Source organism: Pelecanus crispus, chromosome 2, assembly GCF_030463565.1.
Source record: "Pelecanus crispus isolate bPelCri1 chromosome 2, bPelCri1.pri, whole genome shotgun sequence".
NCBI classification, from domain to species: Eukaryota; Metazoa; Chordata; class Aves; order Pelecaniformes; family Pelecanidae; genus Pelecanus; species Pelecanus crispus.
Genome location: NC_134644.1, coordinates 159953516 through 159980036, shown reverse-complemented (window position 1 = coordinate 159980036; position 26521 = coordinate 159953516). Strand labels below are relative to the sequence as shown.

At 43.7% G+C, this 26521-nt stretch overlaps 1 protein-coding gene across 1 annotated transcript in view; it reads left to right on the top strand.

Moving 5' to 3' along the window:
- The window catches only part of SAMD12 (sterile alpha motif domain containing 12), a 192590-nt gene extending 166563 nt beyond the window's left edge, over nucleotides 1-26027 (top strand). The window contains 1 exon segment of the mRNA XM_075705077.1: nucleotides 25900-26027. Within this exon segment, the coding sequence (XP_075561192.1) occupies nucleotides 25900-26027 (128 nt within the window).
- Nucleotides 26028-26521: the final 494 nt, after the last annotated feature.

Sequence of the window (26521 nt, the reverse complement as noted above, 5' to 3'; positions counted from 1 at the left end):
CTTGTCAAATTCCAATATCCAAGGCCTCAAAGGAATTTAGGGCTCTTATCCCTCACTGGAATCTATATAATTCTTGATTTCAGTAGAAATGTAAGCATTAAACATGCTAATCCTGAACATTGTGGTACCTAAATTTCACATGCTAATTGGAATTTGTAACAATCAAATTAAGCATTAAGTTGCAATTCCTGTCACCTCTTGTTTGCCGTTTAATTGCTGGATGCCTACTCTGAACTCATCGTTCAGCTTTCTTGATAATCAGTGAAGAGAGGAACTGCCCAAGAATCGTTTATCCAATACGACAAGTAAGTACGGTTGGTCTTCCAAGGGCCATGTCTTTCTCCGTTGCTTGTCGAAGAAGCCTAGATAACCAGCATAGACTGGTTGCCTGTCTAGGATGGGTGAAATGAGTTTGTCTGTGCAATCACCATGCAAACTCCAGAACCAAGTGAGCTGGTGCTCTGCAGAGGCAGTTACTTTTCACAGCTCAGCACACGGAGGGATGCATTCTCCTATCCTATCTGTGATTTGTATTTATCTGGGGTTGCACTCCGCAATTATACATGGAAATACTCAGCTAGCTTTAGTCAAGCTACCTGTAGAAGTTATTAGCACCATGTTCTAACCAACTGAGCTAACCCAGCTGGTCAACTGAAGTTCAACTGAAACATCTCAGAAGTCCATGCAAGCTTATTTATTTACATCTCTAACCTTAAAGACAAGCTTTCAGGTGGGAAGGAGATAGGCTATATATCTTTTTTGATGCTGTTCCACTTTGTGCAGAACAATTATGTATTTATTTAGCTACACAGCAAAGGGAAGTCTAGTGATCAATGATATGGCAGATAAGGCCTTCACCTTAATGACTGAGTTGCTGCTCTGCTGCATATTTTGCTATCTTGCATCTGTCAGTCCATACTGGTATGTTCTGCAAGAAAAGAATCCAAATGATGAATGAAAGTCTTTTTCCCGATATGACATTTAGCCCCAAACCCCTCTGTTTAAAGTGTGGTGATGCCCTGCTGTCTGACTTTTAAAAGTCAATTTCTACCTGGTATTGAACTATTTTCTGCCACTAAGTACATTGGTCCTGTCCTTGATTTACACTGAGTATGCCTCCACTGCAGCACCTGAGACCATGTCCCAGCTCTGAGCACTGGATGCCCAGGCCGGCCGGTGATGACTGTGTGTGAGGGTGAGGACGGGGAGTGTGCCGTCTTCCCAGGCATGGGCTTCCTTTGGAAGGAAAGCTGCGTTTGCAGGCAGCCAGGGTGATGTCAAGCACTCCAGCAGGTCCTGTAATCTGCCCCACAGGGCCCACCTGCAACACATTGCAGACATGGTTCATATCGCTTAGTTTGGGTAAAGGGGGACATTACACAGCATTTTGCTTGGGATGGCAGCAACCAAATATAGCATAATCTCCAAAGCATACTGAACAGCCACTGTGGTCTGAAACCATTTATATATATTTCTGTGCAATTGTATTTCCAGGAACGTGTGCGTGATGCAAAAGGAGACAAAAATATGCAGGTGCTTTGGATAGCCTCCAAACTAAAATAATAGGGAAGGGGCAAATCAGAGTAAAGCAGATTTTGCAACTGATTAGATTGTTCTTGTGCAGACCTAATTATTACTCCCTAAAAACTTGAATGGCTGAACATCTCATGCCTTCTGAACACGGGCTAGATATTCTTCATTTCATACCTGTTGTGTTTTCATGAACGATTTCTTTGCTTGGCTCTGTGGTCAACACAGCCCACATAATTTCAGGCCTTGGACTTCATGCCTGACTTAAGAACCTCTTTGATGCAATCAGCCCATCCTTCATTTATCAAGCCCTTTTGCAGAGGCAGCATTACTGGTATCTAGGGTCTCTGGTACATCAAGATATAGTCTTAATAATCACCTAGGGAACTCTTCAAACGTGGTAACTCATTTTGATCTCTGTAGTTAATTTTCCAGCTGCCCAGACAGAGACATGAAGCTCAACTGGCAGAGTGGCGAGCACTCTCAGCTGCCTGCTCTGTCACAGTATCAGTCCTAGGGTGGAAGGGAACCTCTGCCTCGGGCAGGACCTTCCCTCTCCCTGAGCTTGGTCCTGCAGCTGGGAGAATTAGACCAGGGGCCTTTGATTTGATCTGATTTTTAAAACAGTTGTGGGGTATGCACCATGCTAATTTTTCTGTAGACCTTTTAGAGGATGCCTAAGGAGAGTTCCTCAAGCTGGTCACAACCAGATTGATGAGGATAAAATGGTGACTGCTTTTTTCCTAGACAACCCAGTGGCTGTAGAGGGCTATGCTGGATTGTAACACTGACGGTCCAGTGATTTACCCTTCAGGTGGCAATCAGTAAGCAGACTTTGGGACAGATTAGGATAAGGCATCATCTAAAAGCACATTGAGAAGTCTGCATAGATGGTCAAACCCCGACTTTGCCATCTTTAGGGTCCTACTTGTACCCCTCCTTGAAGTTGCAGCTTCCAGACCCAGCCTTCATATTCCATAGAATCATAGAATCATAGAATGCTTTGGGTTGGAAGGGACCTTGAGAGATCATCGAGCCCAACCCCCCTGCAGTAAGCAGGGATTGAACCTGTGAACTTGGCGTTATTAGCACCGTGTATTCGTGGAGCCCCCTCAAACCACCTCTCCTCTGTAGGGTTTTCACATAATTCAGGAGCTCTGCAGAGCTCTGACGCCCTGAAGCTCTTGGTGCTGGAGCCAGGAGCTGGACAGACAGCACCAGTGCAGCCTTGTAACTTTCTTTGTGCTTAACTAGGAACTGTAAAATAAGCTGATATCTTTGCACTGATATATTTTGAAATTGAGACATTTTGTTTGTGAAATGGTTGGATGCTGCGTCCATGTCTTTTCCAGTTCTGGGCTGGATGTTGTTCATTAAATGGGTGGTGGGCCACATGCTGAACTGCAAGGATAAAGCAAAGTACCAAATGGTACTGAAATGCACTTTCTCTGCATAGTTTGGTGCTTACAGGGATCCTGGGAAAAACATAATGGTAACATGATGTGATAACACAGGTAAAGGGTATATCATAATTCATGCTTCTAAAGGGCTAAATCAAATTGCTTGTTCAACTCATTAAGGAGGGAGGAGGGGGCTGATTTTGTAGGTTTCATGATGTATTTTTGCTTTGTTTCATGGAAAGTTTGTGTGTGCACGTGAGGTCTTTTAGGTGGTTTTGGTAAGTATAATTTCCTTTTTCGCTTGGTTAATCACTTCACAGAATGGAAACCTTCATTTCAGGGAACCTCAGAGTGAATATGTCCCTAAAGGTGGATAGTTTGTTCCACCTATTAATCCTGCATAAGCTCTGCATAAGCAGCGAGGGAGTTGTAGCTCCAGAGAGTTTCCAAACCCTTTTGCTGTAATACTTTGATTTTTCTAGTGAAGTCTTTGGTTTCGTCTGATTATGTTTCTTAACTTAATGCATATTTCGCTGAAGATCCCAAAGCAAGTAATAGGATGATATAATGTACAGAATTAATTCCCAAATGCTGCTGCACACTTCTGAACGGCATAAGCTTGAAATTGTCCTGCAGAAGCTGGAGAAGAAATGCAAGGACAAGTTCCAGGTGATGATCAGAGCAGCCACCAAAACACTGCAGGCTGCCGGGAACTGTGTGGTTAAGCTCCTTATGTGCATGCTGAAGATACCACGTAAGGCCATGTCTTTTTTAAGTTCACTCAGTTTTCACAGTCCCTGGTGCTTCATATTAAAACCCAGTCTCTCGAGACGAAAGCAGTAGATATGCAAAGGCTCACGATGTAGTGCAAATGGCTATTTAGAGCCACAGAGTGTGGAAGACTATTCATCTGTGACAACCTTTTTCACTTCCTGCAGAGCACCCCACAAGGACTTGTGAGATCAAGAACTGATTACAGGCAGGCAGTGAGAGATATGCATGATAAGGCATAAAGTCAGCAATCTCATACGCATTTTCAGTTTCAGAGAGCACCAGCTGAGACTATCAGACTCCTTAGCATCACATTCCTTTCCATCTTTCTGTTTGCTATAATTTGAGTCTCTAGACAAGGATGCTGGTGGACAGCCAGTTCACTGTTCACAGTGATGGGTAAGTGTGCAGCAGATCAAGACAATTCTTTGAAAGAAGCTATAAACACTAAGGAAGTGGTTGCATGCACTTTTTCAAAATATTTTAACTGCTTGTTAGTTCAAGGAAATCATTGTGATCTGTTGAATGCAAAAGCACGTTTCTTTTTTCTTGGTATATTTGCAGCAGCCTGTAGGCGGTGGGATGTATGAAGCATCTTGAGTAGGGATGAATGAACCACTTTGAAAGAAGAGTCTCTCCCAGGATTTTGCCTTGGTTTTGAACCAAACTTTTAAGCTCAGGAAATTTTCACATGCTAGTTAGGCTCAGGCATAAAAAGGACATAATTTTTTGGGATGGATTTTTGTTCTGAGGCTTCCAGATTAACACTAAAATCAAGTTCAGAAGATGCTAAAAGGCTTTTAAGGTGTTTTTCAGAACAAGGCTGGAGTGTGAGCTCAAGCCCTTTTGAGACCTGTCCATCATGAACTGTAATTTTTGAAGGAAGGGGCAAGGAACCGAAATTCCTGCATACATCATCTGTACACAGAATCGACATGTGTCTTCATTTTGTTTAACCTAGTAAAGTTGCTGAGAGATTTGCTTTGGTAGGGAAGCTGGAGTTGTGCGTGACTCATGAAGAGACTCTTGGCTAATCTGACTATTTGAGGGCACTGAATAGCTTAGTGAAACACATTTTGGACAACTACATTTTCAACCCATTCTGTGTGAACCAACTGTGTTTCACAGAGCAGCTGTGATAACCTCTGACTAATTGGCTTTTCAGAAGGTTACCTGCTGAGAGCATCTGCCATGATATCCATTCTCCCAGAAATGTTTCATCTCGGAATTGCCTGATGCAGGCTATAGAGCTCAGCATCACAGGCAAGAAGTGAGTTTTCTCTTGAGTCAGAATATAGGGGAAAGGATTTGCCCGACCTTGTTGAATGTTCATCATCTGTCTCGAAGCACAGATCATCCTGTCTAAACTGCCTTTTGAAGGCCACCCTGAAGCCTTCCTTGAGGTGAGATTTGCCGTTGATCCAGGCAGAGAATCTGCGAGTGAGCCAGGATCCCGCGTACCCACGTACTCGTGATGGCTTATTAGGGCTTTCACACTGCGTCAGGCAGCGTCACGCACAGTGCCGTGCCCGAGCAGGCTGTGCGCAAGCTGTATGCCAGCTGCCGCCTCAAAGCTCTTGTGTGGACCTGGGGCCACTCGGAGTGAGCAGTGTAGCAATACATAAATAACGCCAAAGAGTTTATTGCATGTAAAGTAATTTTCTTCCATAGATCTCATATGGGGATATTTATTCAGTAGCGTATTTATGGTGATGGCATCAACAGATTTTAAAACTATATCCAGGAGGATTAAGAGTACCTGGTTATGGGAGCAAGCTGTCCAGAAGAAGCGGTGTCTTCAAAAAAAGAAACCCTGAATTCATCCTTGTACAAAGAGCAATTCACGTGTTGGCTGCTGTTTGTTTTAAAGACTCTGCTCCTGGAGTCTTGTGATGATACATCAATGTCCCTGATCATTTGAACAAACAACGTCTTGTTACATGGTTGGGTTTCATAGTTCATGACACATATGTCCTAACTGTATCCTAAAAAAAGTAGGGGTGAAGGGAAAGCAACATTTTTTTCCAATTTCATGTATTTTCAACTTTTATAATTATTTTGCATGGCGTCATTAACGAATATTGAACACTTGGGATTAGAATGACTGTGTTTGATGCTCTAGATGTTGTGCTCATAGATGCACCTTTTCTGTCAAGCTACTCCAAAACTAAAATCTTGTTTTCCTGCTTGGCAGGCAAATTCAGAAATCAAAAGCAAGAAGAGACTTCCTTCCTTTCCCCTTCAGTATTTTTCTACTGTATTGACACTGCATTTGACAAACAACATTAAATAACCTTCAAGACTGTATCAGCTACCAGTCTTAATAATGAGTGGAAAATCAGGCAAGCCAGACCAAGGCATGACTGGTTGGGAATCAAAACAAAATTGGCAGTCTTATCAAAAACCATCCACATCTCTCTTTTCTCTCTCGGCTGCTGGGTGTTGCATTCAGTCTATTGATTAATGTGTCACTGCTTAACACAGGCTGCTAGGCTGTGACACTTGCAGTGAGGCAGCTTGCTGTCTTTGTGCAGCCCTGAGGCTTGACTTGCTGTCTGTACGAGCCGGGGCTGCTCCAACGAGAGGAGGCGGCTGGGAGGTGGACGGAGCAGGCTGGCGAGCGTTGCTTTGCCACCTCCTCCGTGCTGACTCCAGCTAGCTACAAGCGTGCAAACATTTGAGGTAACCTTGGATCTCTGGCACTGTTGATTCTGCTTATCAGCGACCTGTTAGGTAATAAGGATGTGCAGCAATAGCTGCATTTACCTAGAGGTTAAAAGAACTGGTGCTGTTCTCCACCCAGAAGAGTAATGGGATGGTTTTGTGATAGAGTAAAACCAAACTCTGGTAGAACTTCGGTCTCATCTGACCTGGGGCAAATGATCCCTGTCCCTGCCAGGGCTGCCCTGCAGCAGCATTTCACAGCCCCTGCTAATCCTCCTTCCTCCTTCCACGATGGTGACTGACCAGGATCAGCAGCTCAGCAAGTAGATACTTTGTTTTTACATTAAATTCCATGAGCCTCACAGAGACACCTCATGCTGTCATGCCTCAGTGGTAATAATTCAATGCACAATTAAGAAAAGGGTAAATCTACGAATGGGCTGCCAGCCATTTCCTTTTGTCAGTGTACAGAATTCTTCAAAGGTAGTAATACCTCTAATTACTAAGTAGCAAGATACAACAAGTCTGCAATAATGTACAGCATATTATAATGTCTCAAGTGACATGAGAAGCATGAAGTGAGATACCTGTGGCCTTTCTAACACAGGAAGAATACTAGTAAATGTAGCTGAATGCAGTTTTTCACCAGACTCCAAGGAATAGTTGGTAGATGGATGTTGGAAATAGGCATTTTTCATAACAATCCCATGTTTGAAATGTCCTGACCTTAGAAATATAGTATAAAATTAGTTCCAGGAGAAGAAACCTAGCAAAGATAACAGATGCTTGTTTCCTTTATCAGAATCCTTCAATTATGCAAACGTGACAAACAGATAATACCGCTAGGTTGAGCTGAATTAACATATGTTTAAAATGAATGAAAAATATGTCCCTTTCCCAGTTAGAAAACAATCACACAGTACACGTACTCAAAAAATGAAATACATCTCTGGCTTTGAAATGATTGTTGTCTTTCTACAGCAGCTTCTTGAAAATGTCATGTGAGATTAGATCTGTACGCCGTTGTGTTGGTAAGCATATGAACCCCCTGCAAAGGGCGGTCTCTGTTCCAAGAGCTTACAGTCTCAGGCAAGGTTTTCAAAGACAACTGCACATTTGTGATGCCTTTTAAAAACTTCTTACTTTCAGAAAATGCTGGGTACATACTGTTAGAAAACAAGGGTCCTTAGATGAGTCTCCAGCTGGGCACCAAAAATTATACAGGTAACGAGGGAGAATAAGTGCTTCTAAAACCCCATCCTCAAAAGACATAGTGAGAAGAGAAGAAACGGGCTAGATCACCACTAAATCCTCGGTTTGCTTGCTCTAAACGCAGAGCTTAAGAGAATTAAGACTTTTCCCTTGGTCAGTGTCACCGGTTGTGTCCATACTGGCTCTGCTAGGTGTTCTGAATGGCTCGGAACGGTTGCGCTCCCTCTGTGGTGTGGATGGAGCTCAGGCTGGGACCAGTCCCCTTTTCTCCTTGTTCCTGGGTTTCTGTCTGAAGGGCTGGCTGGCTCATTTCACCTCAGCACGAGTACAAGCCAACAGCTTAGACAATGTGGATGATTGGGGAATTTCGGCATGAGTGCAGTTCTGAGGCCTGACCTGATACAATTAGCCAGTTTACCCATTTTATTTTAGTCCTGCAACTCTGTGGCTAGGCAAGGTATTTTCCATTGCTTGGGAGAGCTTTTCAGATTTTCCCTTCTTTGCAGCAGACAAGCTATTTAACCTCAGAAAAAGTCCTGTCTCTCCTTTGTGAGACAGGCCTGTCTTTGTTGGTGCTACACAGATGGGAGATATCCTCCAGTTCACATGGAATCAAATACTTTTAAGGTGAGGTACCAGTTTACACTTTCCAAGTGTAAAACCTCCCCCAAATTTCCCCTTTATCTTCACACCTGCTTAATGTCACCATTGCTTTCTTTTCTGTCCTGGGGGATGTGGTCAGTTATCTCTCTAGACCAGCTGAAGGCTCAAAACCTTCACATCTGTTCTTCTATGGAATAAAACAGTTGCTGGGTTCCAAATGTGTGTCTTTCTCAGGCCAATACTGATGTGCGTATCTCATGTAGAGGATGACGGTGGTGGTGGGATCATGGCACTAGAGAACCTTGAGAATAAAAGCAAGGCAGCTGTAAAAACAGAAATCAAAAGTAGCACTGTAATCAGGCAAATATGTCCACATAAGGAAGGAGATAGCTAAGGAGACTGGGTTTTATTGTTCCTCTATTTCATAGGCCATATTTAGACTGAGGGATAAAGTGCTCATGGCAGGGTGTGTGGGGGGGGGTTAAATTTTATTCAGCAGTCTTCCAGCACCTGCTGGTTTAACATCCCATCCTTTCCCTGCTTGATCACACCTTCATGTCCATTTCTGCAAGGGCTTGGGGTGGGAGAGGCAAATATAGGCAAACTGGCAGCTTGGCAGAACCAGTCAGCCGGCACCCCGCAGAGAAGAGCCCACCGGGCATGATTTTGAAGGAGCGAGAGGCAGAAATCCACTGCCAGCCTGAGTTTCAGCTGACGTGAATGCTGCTTTGGCAGCATCGGTATCCCATTAGCTTCACAATTTGGAATCTGGCCCAAAAAACCCAACGATCCAGCTCTTCCCAAACGTACAGACATGTACATTCAGGTAAGAAGCAGGACGTCAGCTGGAAAGGGTGCAAAGCCCACCCCAGTGAGTCCCATCCTAGCACCGCCCTGGTCAGAGATCTGGTTGGTAAAACTGGTGATGTGGATGAGGACTCTGTGAGAAACAAAGCTGTGTCCAAACACGTTGAAATAACACGGTGAACTTGCCTCTGCATGGCTTCTTGGCTCCAGAGGCTAGTGAAAGCCTGTGATGGGTTTACATGCATTTTCATGGCTACATACTGAATAAAAGACTGAATGCATGTCGGTGTCAGCAGTCCTGCATGGGCACTCATCTCCTGTTCACAAAGGCAGAACAGGGAACACAAATCCCCATCAGAAAATGTATAATCATAATGTAATTCAGGTTGGGAGGGACCTCTGGAGATCATTCCACTCAAACATGCTCAAAGCAGGGCCAACTTAGGTTGTTCAGGCCTTGTCTGGTTGAGTTGCAGATATCTCTGTAGGTGGACATCACACAACCTGGTCAGGTAACTTGTTCCAAAATTTGACCGCCCTCACTAGGAAGATTTTTTCCTTGTATCTAACTGGAATCTCTTTTGTTGCATTTTGTGTCCATTGCCTTTTGTCCTTTTGCTGTGCATCTCAAAGAAGAGTTAGGGTGGAGGGGAGGAGAAATTACAAGAAACCTCCGCATATTCCTCCTTAATGGTGTGATCACCTTACAGCTTTGCAAGGGCTTTCAGGCAAGGAATAGCAGCCACCAAAATTGAGTGTGCTTTACTGCTTTTAGCAGGGAAAAAGAAACTCTCTGCAACCCCCTAATTATCTTATGGGGTCTGAAGTGGGGAAAGAAGTGGGTGAGCTGTTTTCACATCTCCTATGCAGCAATGGCCAACTCTTGCCATCTTGGACAGCAGAAATGGTGAGGGAACATCAGCCCCTACTTCGGCATTTGGCAGAGCCTTTCCAGCATTTGGCTATCAAGCCTTCAGTAGCTAATGCAAGCCCAACCAAACCAAAGAGCCTGCTCTCTGCGACTCAGACTAGAGGAAGAGTAAGCAGTGCTTTCACATGAGGCAATAAAATTCAAGTATGGTTTGTTAAATCGTACAAACGATTGCTGGTCTGCGCTTTATATTTATCTAAGGAATTGCTTAAGCACTGAGTTTTTTGGTTGATGAGTAAAGCTGATTTTAAAAGTACCAGGATCACAATATATGTTCTAGGAGTAGTTTGTCTTTACAGCAGAAGTACATTTACTCAGCTCAAACCTGACTTACTTTATTTTAGTTGAAATGCATGGTAATTCCTTTGCTCTGTTCTGTACTCACTGTCTGGTTTTGGTTTTCTGTTTTGCTTCTTACAGCCCCAGCAGAGAGCTCTCCATAAACATCTCCAGCCTCTAAAGCTGCTGTCCTGCCACTTGACATGGAAGTGAACTTTCCTTCGTGAAAAAAAAGCATAATAAATGGCACTGCCAAAAAGTGACCGTGGAGGATTGAAGACAAACTTGAAGTAAAATCAGCCCACTGAAGATGATGCATTCTGGGAAGACCTGGTTTGCTGTGGAGTAAAAATGTGGTGCATAATACCCAGTGCTAATTTGTTGAAAATGGTCATCGACAGACCTTTAGCTGGAAAATTTCTTCCAGTTTTCATCACTGTGCATAACTTTTGAGTTCCCTTTAGGGGACTGTCTATGCCCTTCACTAGAAGTCCTGTTTTAGCATGGCAACTACTGGATTCTTTTATTATGTATGCAGATGGCATGATGTTTTAGGAAAAACTTACAGCAATTCTCCAATCTCAGTGGATATGTTCACAATATTACACCCCGATAGGAATGTAAATGTCTTGTATATGTTAGTTTTGCAGTCTACTGGTATTCTGTTAAATAGTATCAGCACTTCATACGTGCTTTCTGCACAGAACTAGCACAGTCCATATATATATAATGGTCTTTTTTTAAAATACTGAGGATAGGTTTCAGTATTTGTGCTGAGACTGCATCCAAACTGAAGTCCACTACTAGCATACTTTCACCGATTCACAGTAGATTGTGTAGATAGATTTGCACGTGGCAGAGGTGTGACTTCTTTTATCGAGACTTAGAGAATAGCTGTCACAGAGGTAGCTGACAACCGGGTAGGTTGAATGAGCTGTAGGACACTGTGTCTGCTCTCCCTCTCATCCGCCAGATATCAAAGGTTCTCGTTTCTAGTGTGCCAATGTGTTTTCTTACTTGTGGAGGGAGAAGCAAGGGAGAGAGCCTTTCTCAGAGATTTGTGTGACCCTGGGTTTGGTCTACGATAAAACCAGAATAAACTGGAAGAATTCAGGTTCTTTATGCTGGCCACAATTTATGTTTTGGGCAGGGCTGGGGAATCGTAGTCCAAACCAAACTTTCTGAACAAGGTAAAGTGTAAGGCTACACTGTTAAGGAGCAAGACACTCCCTTTGGAGAGGGCAGACTTCTTCATTAATTTTTTCCACTTTCTATCCAAAACAGTATTTTGGTAGGAACTGGGAATAAGCAAATGGTTCCAATAAGCCTTTCAATATACTGTAGCAGGCTCAAGACTGTTGCATTCAATCTGAGCGTTGTTTTTTGTTCAGTCTCTGAATGGCTGGCCTCATCTCTGGCTGTATCACAGCTGGCTGTGGTACTGTTTCTTCCACGGGGACTCAGTGGAATTGGTGTTGTGTCCCTCACATCAGGACCTTCTTGACACACTCTTTATAATGAACTGATGCCATCAACATGCTGAGGGGACTTAGCTATTTGTTCCTTCTTTCTTTAATATCAAAGGTAGCTTTTTGTGTATTTAAAGACTATCACTCTCTCCAGTCTGATAGACAGGTACTATAGAGTCTCTGTTAGCATATATGCCAAACTGTGGGTGAGATGCCATGCTGGTGTGAAGATGCAGCGATGGAGAGAAGGTGCAGTTACATCAAGTCAAAGGGACCTTTTTAGAGGAAGCTCCTGTTACTGTACAGTTCATTGCTAGAGAATGGAAGGTCAACCACTGAGGATGCCTGTACAACCAACAGATAAATATTGCTAGGGCTTAATTTTTTTCAGATGGGTATGGGCTGAGGCTTCAGTTCTCCACCCATCTCAGATTCAGCGTGTTGGCTACTTCTATAGTATTCAGTCCGAAAGCAAATTATTTTTCTTGATGACGAAGATTTTCAGAAGTCGCTAGTGTTTTCTAATGGTTTGGGTCTTTCCATGGGTTTTCAACTGGAGCTCCCAAGAATTACAAAGCACTAAGCTTCTACATTCTCTTTCTGAAAATCCTGGTCCCTAATTTGAAATTAATTGGTGTAAAAATTCTCCTTAAGACATAAGAATTTTTGCCAATGGCAACATTTGCACTTTTTAGAGCTTTTCATAGGGTTGCAGGTTGGAAACTGATACCAAGAGACCCGGCTGTGCACGTGGCACAGGTCCACTGTAAGCTTCAACAAATTTTACAGCTCTTTCTGCTACAGCTTTTAAAATGCACTCTGACAACTGACATCAACTTCATGTTGGTACAGCAATTAAAAAAAAACCCCACTTTGATATATTTTAAAAAGGAGGAGGACACTATTCTTCTGCAGTAGGAATTCTCTTATTTTACTACCCAGTGAAAAAATCCAGAATAATTTGAATGATGAAAGAAGACTTTATCAGAGAGTGTTGTCTTAAAAGGGCGTCCGAGAAGTTGAGTTAGGCAGAGAGCCACTAGAAGCATTTTTTGTATCAATGTTAGTTTTGAACATCTTCCAGTATATGGGCATGAATTTAGATGTGTGCACTTCTCCTGTTAAAACAGTTTGTTTTAAAAGCTTCCCTGGATTTTAGCTATGGTGACCTAGAAAAGCAGTGTTATAGGCCCTGAGAAATGTGAAAATCAAGTCCGGACCCTTGTGTAGCCAGACTCGGTGAGAAGTCTGCTGTAGGTGCCTATCGGACAAATCTCCTTTGAAGCTGGTGTAGGTCTCCATCCTACAGCCAGCCTGTGCATGTGGATAACTCCAAGCATAGTTCCCCTGAGCCCCGTGACACTTCTCACGTGTGTAACTGTCTGCAGGAGCCATAAGGAAATAACTGTACTTTTTGGCTTGTATTTAACTATTCATTGTGTTTGGATTTTTTAATCACTGTTATTCTCCCAAAGTAGGCCATGCTTCCTCAGGGATATTTATGAAATTGTTCTACATCTACTGAACAACTATCTGGATCCCAGCATATTCTTCTGAAAACTTTTTAATATAAATAAACATGTGGGAGAGATTTTCGTTATTATGAATGGGGGCAGGTACTGTGTTCTCGGAAAGGCTATTGAGTGCAGACAATCAAGTCTATTGCATTTTTTATGCTGAACACCTTATTAATAGCAGACACATCCGCTTTTGCCTGGGTCGCAGGAACAGTTCAGGGGAAAGAATGCTTTATCTCTAGTCAATAAATCATTTATGTCGAGAGTGCCAAAGACCAAGTCAACATGAAAGGGAGTGAATAAGTTATTCCGGCAAAGGAAGTGAATTTAAATACGCTCAGAGCCATTAGTTCGGTGCAAAAGAGTAGGAGACTAACGCTATTTTCATAAAACAGCAATTATCAGGCCTGTGGAGGTAGATAAATTCACAAAGGCCAGTGCTGCCGTTACATTGATCACTAGTTATAATCTCTGAAACAAACCAGTACTGCGATCAGGACACTGTTCTCCCTGTGCAGACCTGCAGCCTTCCTCCCATGCCCGGTGCCTCTCCCTGCCACTGCACTCTCCTGCTTTCTTTGTGTCAAGAAAGGTTGCAGCATCAGACTCAGCTAAGAAGTGCTGACACTCAGCCATCCCAGGTGCTTCAAACCATGAGAAGACCTGCACTAGAAACCTGAAGGAATTGCTCACCCCAGAAAACACACTGCAGCTGAAGGCATCCTTTGTGCTGTTTTGTTCCTTGTTCTTTTTCATCTGCGTGGCTTTCTGTGCCTGAACACCCACCATTTATTCTGTTAAGGGAAATGCAGCCTTCCAGGAGGGGAGTTTGAAACGCTCCGCAAGCTCTTTGGTTTTGCCCACCCAGCTGCATGGCGATGCTCTGCCGGTGGGTTCATCCCTCCCTGGCTGTTCCTTAGGGTAAGTGTTGTCACTCAACAGCAGCTGCAGCGTTGTTGAGGAAGTCAAACGATTACAAATAATAAAATTATGGTTTTGTTTTGCCCTGAATTTTCGGAAGACCCCAGGCCAGACCCCCAGCAGACTTATATCGGCGCTACTCCATCAAAGTCTCCGGAGATGTGTTGATTGATGCCAGCCATGGAACCAGGCCTGGGGTGTTTTTTTTGTCATCACAAAAACTAACCTCCCTCCGCAAAGCCACAAGATCTCAGTTATTCAAAATTGTCTCAGGCAAGCAAAGTAAAATCCTGCATCTTTCACATTGGTCCCCTTTTAACAATTAACATCTCTGCCATCTGAGTCTCCTTGAACAGCCCCGCTGCAGGACTGTGCTGCACCTGACCCTGGTACCTATAGACCGTGGTCAATAAGATTTTAATTTAAAATGAAAAGGTCCTCTGGTATAATTAAAATTGATGGGTGAGGGGGAAAGTACTACCAGCATTACCTGCAACCTCCTATAGTAAAATTCAGGAGAGTTATCTGGAGTGAAAAAAACCCCACCAAGATTAACATGTGGGTGATTAGGCAGGCTCATGAGGATAAATCAGCAAGTAAGAAAAGCAGATGTTTGATGAGGGAAGCCAAAAAACGTATGGGAAGTCAGTGGCCAATAGGTAGGGCTGGTTAGACCAAAGGCGTTACATATATCCTAATACCATCGAGGCAAGCTAAGTCTGATGTTACACAGGCACAGCACAGTGATTAGGCAGAGTACATGCAAAACCCAACAAATATTTGTGTTTTGTATTTGAAAGCAGTAGAAGGAGGGAGTCAGATAGCACGTTAAAATGTAATTCCTCCTACTCTGTCAGTAATTATGGGTAATACTAAGCAGCAACTATCCAAACATATTTTTAAATTTTTAGAACCATTAACTGAATCCAAAATTGAAGGAAAACTTGCCTAGGACTCCTCAGAACCGGCAAGCATAAAAGAAGCCTCAAATGACACCAAAACCCCAATAATTCAAAAGAAGGAGTGATTTGACCCAGAAAACTATAGGCTCATTAGCTTCCTATGAGTCTTAGGCAAAATCACGGAAAGGTTTATATGGCACAATTGTTAAAACAATTAAAAATTGATAAAACCCCCCAAATTATTTTTATGGAAATGTATCATGCCAAATAAACTGGCTGTCATCTTTTGCAATACCAAAGGCTTGTTGATAAAAGAAACTCTGCCGGCATGCTATACTTAGCCTCATATAGATCATTTGATTCTGATAAAGAAAAAAATAGCACAACGTAAAATCAATATCACCCATTAAGTGGATTAAAACTGATTACAGGCTAGATCACAAAAAATAGCTGTAAATATGAAATTATCATCAGTGAGACTATTTCTAATAAGCTCCTCCCAAAGTATGCTATATTTTCAATATTCCTCCCAAGGAAAGAGAAAATTACTGTTGGCAACAGCCAGAGATGACAAAAACAGGGGCATGGTGAATAATGATATGGAGCAGGTCAGTGGCAGAGAGTAACCTGGAGGACGGCAAAGTCAGAAATCCAGGAGAGATGGCAGCAAGTCTGACTTAGAGGCATGGGGAGAAATATAGTGGCTATGAAGGTGTGATAAATAATCCATTCAACGTCAGCCCCAGAGATGCTTTTGCCAGCTGGGATGTAGGACCTGGCAACAGCGATGCTGTTCCAGTTTGTTCGGTTACTGCCCGTCTTTCAAAAAGGGTATCGACTACTTGGAAAGATTATTTTCAATAGCTCCCAGTGTCATTCAAGGGCAGGAAAACAGGTCGTCTTACAGTGTCAGACTAATGAAGCTCAAGCTATTAATTTATCAGAGGCAATTTGAAGAGGTGACTTGATCTCCATCTGCAATCGCAATCTTCTTCCTGGGCAGGGAAGTGCTGTCTGAAGGCAGGTAGCTCTTTTATTTAGAAGAAAAGGGAATGATGTGCTCTACTGGTTGGAAACTGATTTCAGGCTAGAAATTAAGTGCAAATGCTCAACAGGGAGGATAATTACCCATGGAGACAACTTACTTAGTTACCTGGCACGTTCTCCATCACATAGAGTCTTTAAATGTATGCAGAGTATTTTTCTAAGTCAATAAGCTCTACCTCAAACTGAAATCCAGGCTCGGTGCGGCAATTACTGGATGAGGTTATTAGGCATGTGTTATGCAAGGATTAGACTAGATCATCAGATGTAAACTTCTAAATTAAAAATATCTTGAAGTTTCCAATATTACAGGAAGGCAGGGCAACCTATATCCATTTTTCCACACCAAATGGTCTTAATGTAAACAGCTTATGTGAACAGAGCTGTGCTTGCCAGCATTTGGTGTGACCATCGGTAGGTCTGCTTGCAGTTGCAAGGTGCTTCCGCATGCAATTAAAGGAAGAAAACCAGAGAAGAAAGGGCAGCACAAACCATTAGACATATAGAGAAAGTCTGTTGTCTTTCATTAATAACAGCCTGAAACAAAACGAAGCACTCAAACGATGGGGCCAAGCGCAAGTGTAGTCTGAGCGAGGAATAACAACTGTGGGTTTGCCTCTTAATTAAGGAGGTAGACATCTTGCTGGCAAGAAACAGATTTTCCTGCCTTCAACAACCGGCAGAGAAGCTGCAGTGGTGATTGAGAATTATATTGTATCGCTGTGCAGCTGAACACAGTACATGAGTTCCTTGCTTCAAAGACAGCAAACTGTTCCTGCCATCATGACGAGCCCCATCAGAGCCGGTTAATAAAAGCCCTAGAAGTGAAATGACTTCAGTGGGACTACCCAGAGTAATGAGAGCTGCTCCCAGCGGTGGGTTTTTGCAAGACTGGGCCCTATTACCGTCGGCTGGTTTGAATGTTGTACGTTAGAAATAAGCAAAGGAGCACTCGGTGTCTGATGCAAGTTTCACAAAACCGCTGTCGATAGGTGCAAGGCAAGAACCAGCCGTCAGAGCCACCTTTTACTGGGCTTCGTCGGGCGGTGGGGAACAGCACAGACTAGGATGTACATTTTAAAGAGTAAACAGTTCACGCAGACAAGAGAAACTATAAAAGCAATACTTACTGCAAATTGGTATTGAATCAACAGCAGAAAGCTGAAACAAGAAGGGAGCTAGCTGCGGCCATAACTAAGAAGATAAAGATCTTTGGGGATTCTTGCTCTAATCCAGTGTGAAATCCTAAGAAAATGAGTTTGGTCTAGATTTATTGTTTAAAGAACATTGGTACATGCTGGCCGCCTGTCAGATAAATTCTGTGGAGTCACTGGCTTCGGTGCGTGATGGCTTACGAGTGTCCTTGCGCTGCTGAGAGCCTTGCAGCGCTGGGGGAGAGCGGTCCTTAACGGGCACGCCTGGGGTCAGGCTGGACGGAGAAGCAGTGAACTTGCAGATGACTCTATAATGTCTGCTTCTGCCGTCAAAGTGGGATTGCCAGCATTATGATAACACAGCCAGGCTTAGTCTGAGAATGAGACGAAAAGCTCCTTTCTGATTTTAATTCCAAATATATCTAAATACTTTTTCAGGAAAAAAAAAAAAAAAGAAATCCTCTGTAGCTGTTGTTACATCTCTAATCACGTTACTCCTATTAAGGACTTGCCTTGAATTCATCTATTTAATATCATAAGTCACCAAATTAAATAGCGATACACAGGGTGTTTTTTTAAAGCAGGGAGACCAACATTGCAGCAAAACTGCAAGTAAGCAATACGAACCTGTGCGGAGGGGAAAAAAAAAAAGGCAAAGCACAATCTGCCCCCTCAGATGCTTAGGGGACATGGTTGGTTGGTTGGTTTTGTTTACTGAGAGCCACGTTTTACATCTAGACAGAGGTTCTCCCTACTGAGCCACGCTTCGGTCTCAAGACTAGTCCAGATAAAGAAACGTTTGGAGTCCTCTTACCACTTCATCGGCATCCCTTTTATGCAAGAGGCTCCTTCTCTGCTTTTCTTCTGAGAAAAGCAGAGAGGGACATGAGCCGCCAGCCTGTGCAAAGCACCTCGGCGTGAGGCGCAGATCTCAGCCCTCTCCCCCCGAGTCCAGCGCCACTGGCCGAGGAGAGGAACGGGGCCGTGCTGGGCTGACCGCAAGCGAAGCCCGGTGTCCTGTGCCGTGCTGAGCGCTCTCTCGAAGCCTCTCTCTTGCAGGAGACACGCTGCCTTGCAGAATTGGAGCCCATGTTTCAGAGCACCAGCTGGGGTTGCTGCTGGCTGCTGGGCTTCCCCTAAAATAGAGGTGCACAGGGCAATGCTCTGGCAATGGGAATGGCCAGCGTTTCCCCAAAGAGGCTGCATGCTCTGAGGAGAAGACTCCTTTGCTTTTCACTAAGCTGCTGGGATACTTGGCGAGCATGAGCCGTATTTTTAACTTTCTCACAGTTATTGCAGAATCTGAAAGTGGCAGGGACGTACTTTGGGACATGCTGGGCTTTCAGTTTCTTGTAGGGACCGTAGCTGTATGGACCCGCCCACAAAATCATTTCTTTTTACAAGTGGGGGTAAGATGGGAGTAATGCCTGCCTGACTGTGCAGTGTAAACCAGCAAAGGGGGCTCTAAATTTGGGCTCCTCTATTTTGAGGAGCTAAATTTAAGGTCGATTGAACCAGACTTTGGGAAGAGCAGAGAACTGACAGCTGGAATGACAGCCGCACCTGAGTTGTCTCCAAAGGCTGCCCCCAGATCAGTGGCCCGTGTACAGAATCAGATGCCAGGCTGTGCTTGCGTGTCGGTGCCGGCAGCTGATGATGGACACGAGCTGCAGGGAGCGAGAGGGAGGCGGGGATCAAGGTCCCGGGAATCTGGTGGCCTGATGCAGGAGGGCTGGGTGCAGAAAGGCTGAGTGCAAGCTCATGGCCGCGCTGTGTGGTCAAAACAGTCTCTTGTAGCTGGCAAGTTGTGTCTGGTCCAGCTGCCTTTGGAGTCAGTTCTGGTTTACGTTCCCTAAGGAAATACTCGAAGTCGTAGGTGATCTCCTTTTAATGTTAACTTGGTTGAAAATCTCGGAAAATGCCAGCACTCTAATGGTTAAAAAAGCGACGCACTGTTATTCCTGTGGCTGAACTTTTTAAAGACGGAGCCAAATAAGGTGGCATAAGACAAAGTGTGCCTTTTTGTTTGATGTACACTGCATTTCCCCAGGCATCCAAGGTGTTCATCTGTACAGCAGTGCTTTTTTTCCCAAAACAGAAGTTATCATGCAATCTAATTTTTAGTATACGAAGTGGCCATCACTGTTAATTCCACCCTACAGTTTTTATATTTACTCTTTAATTCCTTCTGTTTTCAAAAATCAACAAAAAATAAAACCCGGGTGGGAGGAAGAAATTCTTTTAAACAATGAAATTAAAATCAATATCAAATTTTTGCTATCTTTGGGCATGATCTCTGGAAGCTTTGGATATCTGCTTTATCATTTTGTATATTTGACAATTTTGTACTCTGCATTGTTTGACTTCATTTGTGCATGGCGATGTATTAAAACATGGAATTTTTATTATACAGTAAAAGTATTTTGCTTGATTTAAACAAGGTCAGGGCTTGATCCATTGCATGAACGGGAGCAAAAAAAATAATAGAGGTTTTTGCCAGCAGCCACTCTCACCTGACACTCTGACCGGTCTCATTCGGGGGGCTCCCAGCTCCTGAAGGTGGGCAAAGCTTTTCACCCGCCCGCACGTCTCCTTCGCCAGCTGCAGTACTTCGGGTCTGTGCAGCGGTTTGCTGTACGGCAAATGATGTAACAGAAGATGTTAACTGAGCAAAGGGCTCTGTTCCGCTTGGCAGGGTTTGGGTGTAAACCCAGACCAACTCTGCTGACTTGGCTCCATTTACCCCACACTTAGTGTGGTGTGGCTGCAAGCAGACACTGCACACTACGAGGAAGTGTTCTGCTTTCGTTGCCTTTATTTCTCAAGACTTGGGGGATGCCCTTGTAAGCAGTGAGGCATCCTCTAAGGGGACCAAACCACAAAAGGAGCAGGTACTAGACTGTTTACGCTGTATGGCGTTTCACTCCCATCCCACCCCCCATTTATTCTCAGCATTTATGGGATGAGAGTAGTTTAAAAGTCAGGAGATAAGGTAGTTTTCAGAAAAACTAATGCTGAAAATACAGCATGATATCAAGCTCTCCCATATATGTGTTTTTTTTCTTTTCAGCCATCATTCTGAACGTTCTTGCATTTGTAAGGTAGAGACTGATGACATGTTTTGGTCAAACACAAAATACTGGGCTTAATACAAAATAATAGAATGAAATTATATAGCAGGCAGTATAACTGACAAAGTCAAGATAAATTGTCATCTAAAAAAATCATAAATCATGTTTTTTATTGTAACATCTTGTGATTGGTCTGCAATTTACTAAATTCTGTTTATATCTTTAAAAAGCTTTCTACTCCATAAACTTTGTCAGTGAGAAGAATATGTTAGCAGAGGAAGCTCCGGTTTAGTACAAATCTGTGCACATTACATCTCAGGCTGAAGGAAATTGGAGCGATCATACAAGTAAAGAAATCAGTTTCTATGTCACGTGTCCTTTTCACCATCGGGGTCTCCACAGGGGTTACAGTGGCACCATATTATTACTACTCTGGGTGCTGCACAGTAAGATTATTTCCATTATAAACAATATGCCACCTAAATCAGATCTGCTTTGTAATGAAACAGCAGCTACCATGATAACAAAATACTCCTCCCTGGAGACAGAGAAAATAGCTACTGATGCTGTGGAAGAAGGAGTTTCCGTGTGTGTGTATGGGTTTTGTGATATAAATCTCACTGATGGGGTTGCTGTTTGTTACTCAGAAATCGTCAATGGAGCAACCAGTTGTGCAATCTGGTTTTTTGGTTGTTTTCCATCCGGTGACGATTAGTCCTTGATACAACTTGCATGATCTTATGTTACATCCATGTAAGTCCCATGGGTCCATCGGAGCTTGCCTTACCCTGAGCAGCTATCACACGTTACAGGCCCAGGTCACGCCGCTTGAACCCTTGGGCTCCAGTGCCATATCCAAAAATTGGATTCCTGATCTGGGACCTTATTAGCTGAGAAGATCTGTGCTCATTTGAGCAAAGCCTGTTGATGTGAGCAAATGTCCTTAGTCCATAATCAGCATGATAGAATCATAGAATCATTTAGGTTGGAAAAGATCTTTAAGATCATCCGGTCCAACCATTAACCTAACACTACCAAGTCCACCACTAAACCAGTTAAGGGTAGAGTAGCAATTTCGTGTTTCCTGGCTTGGTGGCTGGATTATTTTTAATGAAAGTAAAAACTAGGAATCATTAAGATTGGAAAGGACCTCTAAGATCATCAGTCCAACCATCAACCCAACACCACCATGTCCACTAAACCATGTCCCAAAGTGCCACGTCTACCCGTTTTTTGAAGTCCAGTGAATGAAGTACAACCCTAGAAAACCCATGTGATGGTCCCAATCCCACCGTTGACCTGCTATATGTGAAACAACAAGTTCCCTCATGTCATCTCTTCATGTCCGACCTCCTTATCTGTAAAACGGAAACTACATTTACCTGCCACTGTTAAACCTCGAAACTCAACAGAGAAACTGCAAGCCTTCCAAGATTGTGTTGCGCGTGGGATTGATTTGAACAGAGCAGGCATCTTGGTACAAAGGAAACACACTTTATTTGGGAGACAAGAATTTGCCGTCTGCAGCTCGTGCTTATCTGACGTTCCGCTCTCACTGCACCCAGGCGCTGATCTGTCAGAGTCTCAGCACGTGGCACAACACTTTCACCAGTGAGATGTCCTATCAGCCCAGACTTGGTGTGAGGTTTAGTCCTCTTTTGTGCACTCCTCCGTCTCATTCATGTCACTGCCCTGTCATTGCCTTCCCCTTGCTTTTCTGCACCTGATGTGATTTCTTGCCTTCCGCTGTTACTAACATCCAGTGGGAAATACACTGAATTACTGCACATGAAAAACGCACTTTCAAGTGAAGCAGCTTTGCTTTAACTAACTGGCACCAAGGCACTGGCCTTAGGAGATAAAGTGGAGGACAAATTGCTACAAGTTTGTTCTAGGGCAACACGGGGATTAACCTCTTCTTCATGTCTGTGTTGGAGCAACAGGCTGAAATGGCAGCAAGGAGGATGAACACTGGACACTAGGAAAAACTTTCTAGGAACAGGGGTGCTGAAGCAGTAGCGACTGCTTAAAGAGATGGAGAACAGCTTCGACAAGCATCTGTCAGCAATCCTGACCCTGCGGCAGGGCAGGAGGATGGACCAAGTTGTCTACCAAAATCTCTTTCAGTCCAATTTTTTCTGCAGGTGAGACTTGAACAGGAAGCAAAGAGTTAACTTTGTTAATTATCATTATTTTACATTTCAACTGGAACTGAATTTAGCTCTTCTTTTTCTACCTCTTCAAGGTAAAAACCTACTACTATGTAGCTGTGGGTAATTCCAGACTCATTTTAGTCCATACGTCAGGTTGTCAGCTGAGGAACTGGGACACGTCCACTGCTGTGGCTGGTCCAAGGGTGACAGCAGGGAACAGTTCCACCTTCTCACCCAAAATCACCATGCTGGGATGAGGGGGTTAAAAAAAAAAAAAAAAGAAAACAAAAGAAAAAAAAAAATTTTCAGCCCACTTATAAGCTGAAGTGAGGCAACGTTTTATAGCCAGACAACCAAAGCCTTGAGAGCTTCAGCCATCCATTGCAGAGGGCAGGCTGAGAGGGTGTGCGTGGGCATCTCCAGCCTCCACCAAAAGCTGCAGGCTGATTAGGAAAAATGCTTTCCCTTCACTGGGGAGTTTTACTGCAGAGAAATGAAGCACTCCAGGGCACATCGTAAGTCTCAGCTTGAACACTCTTGCTCCGGCACTTTCCAGGGCGAGACGGGAGAGTGTGGTCGGTGCTGAGTGCCGGATGCTCAGCCCAAGGGGTGCTTCTCCTCCATGCTGTGAAATGGGATGGAGATGCAGACTATGTGGGAGGCAAATTGTTTTATGGAAAATATTGGGAACCATTGTACTAAGCTGATTAACTCATTTTAACAATTTTATTTAGCTGCAAAAGTTGCCCCCGCGTGAAAAGTGCAGCTGCCAGCGTTTGCACAACAAAAACGCTCCCACATGCAGAATGGTCAGATAAACCCCTGCCTGTCATCGTTACAGCAAGAAATTTTAGTACGTTGGAGAAAATGCATTGTTATTTCTGCCTTTGTTTAAGCTTTAACTCAGAGCATGAAGGATACTGTTCTGCTAACTGTTTTTATACACACCCCTCATGTCCCAGACTCAGCCTGGTTTTGGCAATTCTTGGGAGGTAAAACTTTGTCAGAAATGTGAGGAATTGCGGGAGCCTGGGGCTCCCAGTGAGTAATTCCACCTAGAGACAACAGCTGCTCATTTTACCCCAGGGAAGGAGCTCTTTTTCCCCCCCTCTGCTTCCCTGAGTTGTAATAATATCAGGTAGTGAAAATCAGGCTTTCTTCATGCTTCCCCTTTCTCTGTGTTATTAGTCCCATATTAGGGACTAATCCCAGAATACGGACCTTTTGGACAGTGCTCTGCTAATCCCATGAGGGACGTGGCAATCAACAGGAAAACCAAGATTGTCTTGAATATTATCCAAACGCATTGGACCAAGGACCACCCTCAGCCTTCAGCGTTCCTCTTGGGCCACCAGTCGCACACCCCTCCCCGTTAAACTTAAATTAAAACCACTCTGAAAGCAGTGTGGTTTCAAGCACTAGCAGCAGGGCATTTTTATGGGATTTTTCAAGCTGATACTTCTCCACGGGCCAGTTTGGGACCCCCTGAGTGTAGGATATTGTCTCAAAATATTCCCTGAAAGCCATCAAGACGCATTGGTATCCAAGCACAAAAATAACAGCCCTACCATCCCTGAAAGTGTTAGCTTTAAACCAGTTTTACCCTCTCTGGTTGTTTCAGAGCTCATGGCTGATACTTGTGCTCCAATTTCCTTTGCTTCCCATTATAGACTTGGAGAAGCAGCAGACCTGCATCAGAAACAGGAGTTGGGGTGACTGCACGTTCACGTGCTCCCAGCCAAGGCACAGAGCTGCCAGGGTTACAACTTGGTGAAACGCAAAATGTGGGCATGCACCTCCATGGAAATAGGTACTTGGGAAGCATCTGAGCGATTCTGGGGGTTATGTTCTGCCATTCATTTCGTTTTGAATGGTAAAGCTGCAAAAAATCAATATGGCACATTTTAAATGGATTATGAGGCAGTTAAATGGCAGGTCTCCGAAGAGAAGTTGCAGATGAAGAGTGATCCCGTGGGAGTTTTTATAGAGGGAATATTCAGGAAGCTGTTCTTGGCTGTTTACTTTAGAGGTCATGATGGATAAACAATTGAATACAAGTTCCCCATGTGATGCTCTTGCTAAAGGGGCTAATATGACCCTAGGATGTATAAATGGGAATATTGAGTGGTAGGGGAAACATATTAGCTCTATACCTGACATTAATGAGACAAAAAGAGTCCAGTTCAGCTGTCAACACTTAAAAATCGTGTTGAAAAACTGAGAAAGGTTGGGATAAGAGCTATAAGACTGATGGAAAGCGTATCTTACAATGACCCAAAGGAGCACAGTCCATTTATATTATCAAAGAGGAGTAAAAGAGATGAATTGATGAAGATCTATAAGTATCTGTACATGGAGGAGGAATGCAATATCAGACGATAACTTAATCTAGCAGACAAAGGCATATAAGCCGGGAAGACTGGAGCTAAAAAAAACCCCTCAAGTTCAAAACAAGGTGCATTTTTCTCCTTAATGGCCTTGTAATTAACCACTGGAGGAGCTGACATGGGATATGGTAGGTTCTCCATCACCCAAAAAGATCTTTAAATTAAGCATGTCTTTCTACATGATGTAGCTCATGTATCGGTGTGGGAATTGCTGGGCAAAGCTCCACAGTCTGCATTATGCAGGAGGGCAGAGGAAACCACCATGGTGGTGCCTTCTGGCTGTGAAATCTATGAAACTATCAAAGCGATGACATCTGTATATCACATCCCAGCAGCATCTAGCCTGTTTATGCAACACATGTTATGAAAAGACTCTTTTAGGACTATTTAGAGGGCTTTAAATATTTTATTAGAGTTTTTTTGATAGACTCTGCCTGTAAAACCAGGTAGATGAAATAAACCTGGGAAAAAAAAAAAAAAAAAGATCTCCTGAAATAGATTTCTTATACCCCCAAATCCCAGTATTAAAGGCCAATATCTCAGGATACTCAGGGCTTTCAATGTGATGCTCCAAGGACTCAGCCCTTCATCATGGTTTAAAGCTCCTATTTCACAAATTTATAGATGCTAAACTCAGAAGGGACGACTGTGATTATCTAATCTGACCTCGTGCATAACAGAGGCCACAGGGCATCCCTCAATTACTTCCAGGCTACGCTGAAGCCTTCCAGACTCTTCCTTCATACCATAGCCGAGATACAGCCTTTCCCCTCCATCCACTCAGCCAAACTTCACATCGTCTCATGTCTCACCACAACATCCTTCCTTGCGCCCCTGACAAATGAGATCTTTCCTGGCACATGTCCATTCAACTTGCTACTTGCAAAGATCATTTGCCATTCCTGCGTCTCCTTGCCTGCCTCGCTGGCTCTCCCTTCTGCCCTTCCATCAACAGCTCTCCTGCCCCTCACAGCCTGGTCCCTACCTCTGCCTCTTTGTCGCATTTGGAACCAGCTCACTCCTGCCCCCCATGACCCACGTTGCTCACTTTTTTTTTTAATCCCCTTCTTTTTTTCTGAACAAGCCTCATGTGGTGTAGCACCAGTCCATGGGGAGGGCCCTTAAGGCACATCCGTGCTGGTAAATGAAAAGGTGCCGGGAGCACCTGCACCCATCAGCCTAGGTTCAGCCACACGTGCTTCTAAGCTGTGACCATTTTGTGACACTGGCTCTATGGTTTAAGGTTTACAGAAGGAAAAATGTGGCCAGAAAAATCTACCTTTTGGGACGAGAGAGAGGAATTCAGAGGGAAGATTGTGGCACATCATATCTTCCTGGCAGCTTGGTTTGGTCTTCAAGACTGTCGCAGGATTTATGAGTACAAAGGTAAATCCTAGGGAGATGGAGCATTAAAAAGTGATAGAACCATGTGAGATATTTATTCGTGCTTCCCCAATTTAATGCAGGGACATCATCTCCAGCATGGTACAGTTTGCATCTAGACAAAGCCTGTATTTTAGCGCTCTTCATCTTTCTAAAAGAACCCAGCCTAATAAGCTTGAGTGCAGGAGACTGGTACCACAGGACTCTCGTTGTAAATAAGGATAAACTGAGGCAAGGAACAGGAGGTCCCGCCACGGGGGAGTGGGCTGCACAGGAGGAAAAGTCAGACCATGGAAAAGCCCATCCCAGACTTTGCTTTCCAG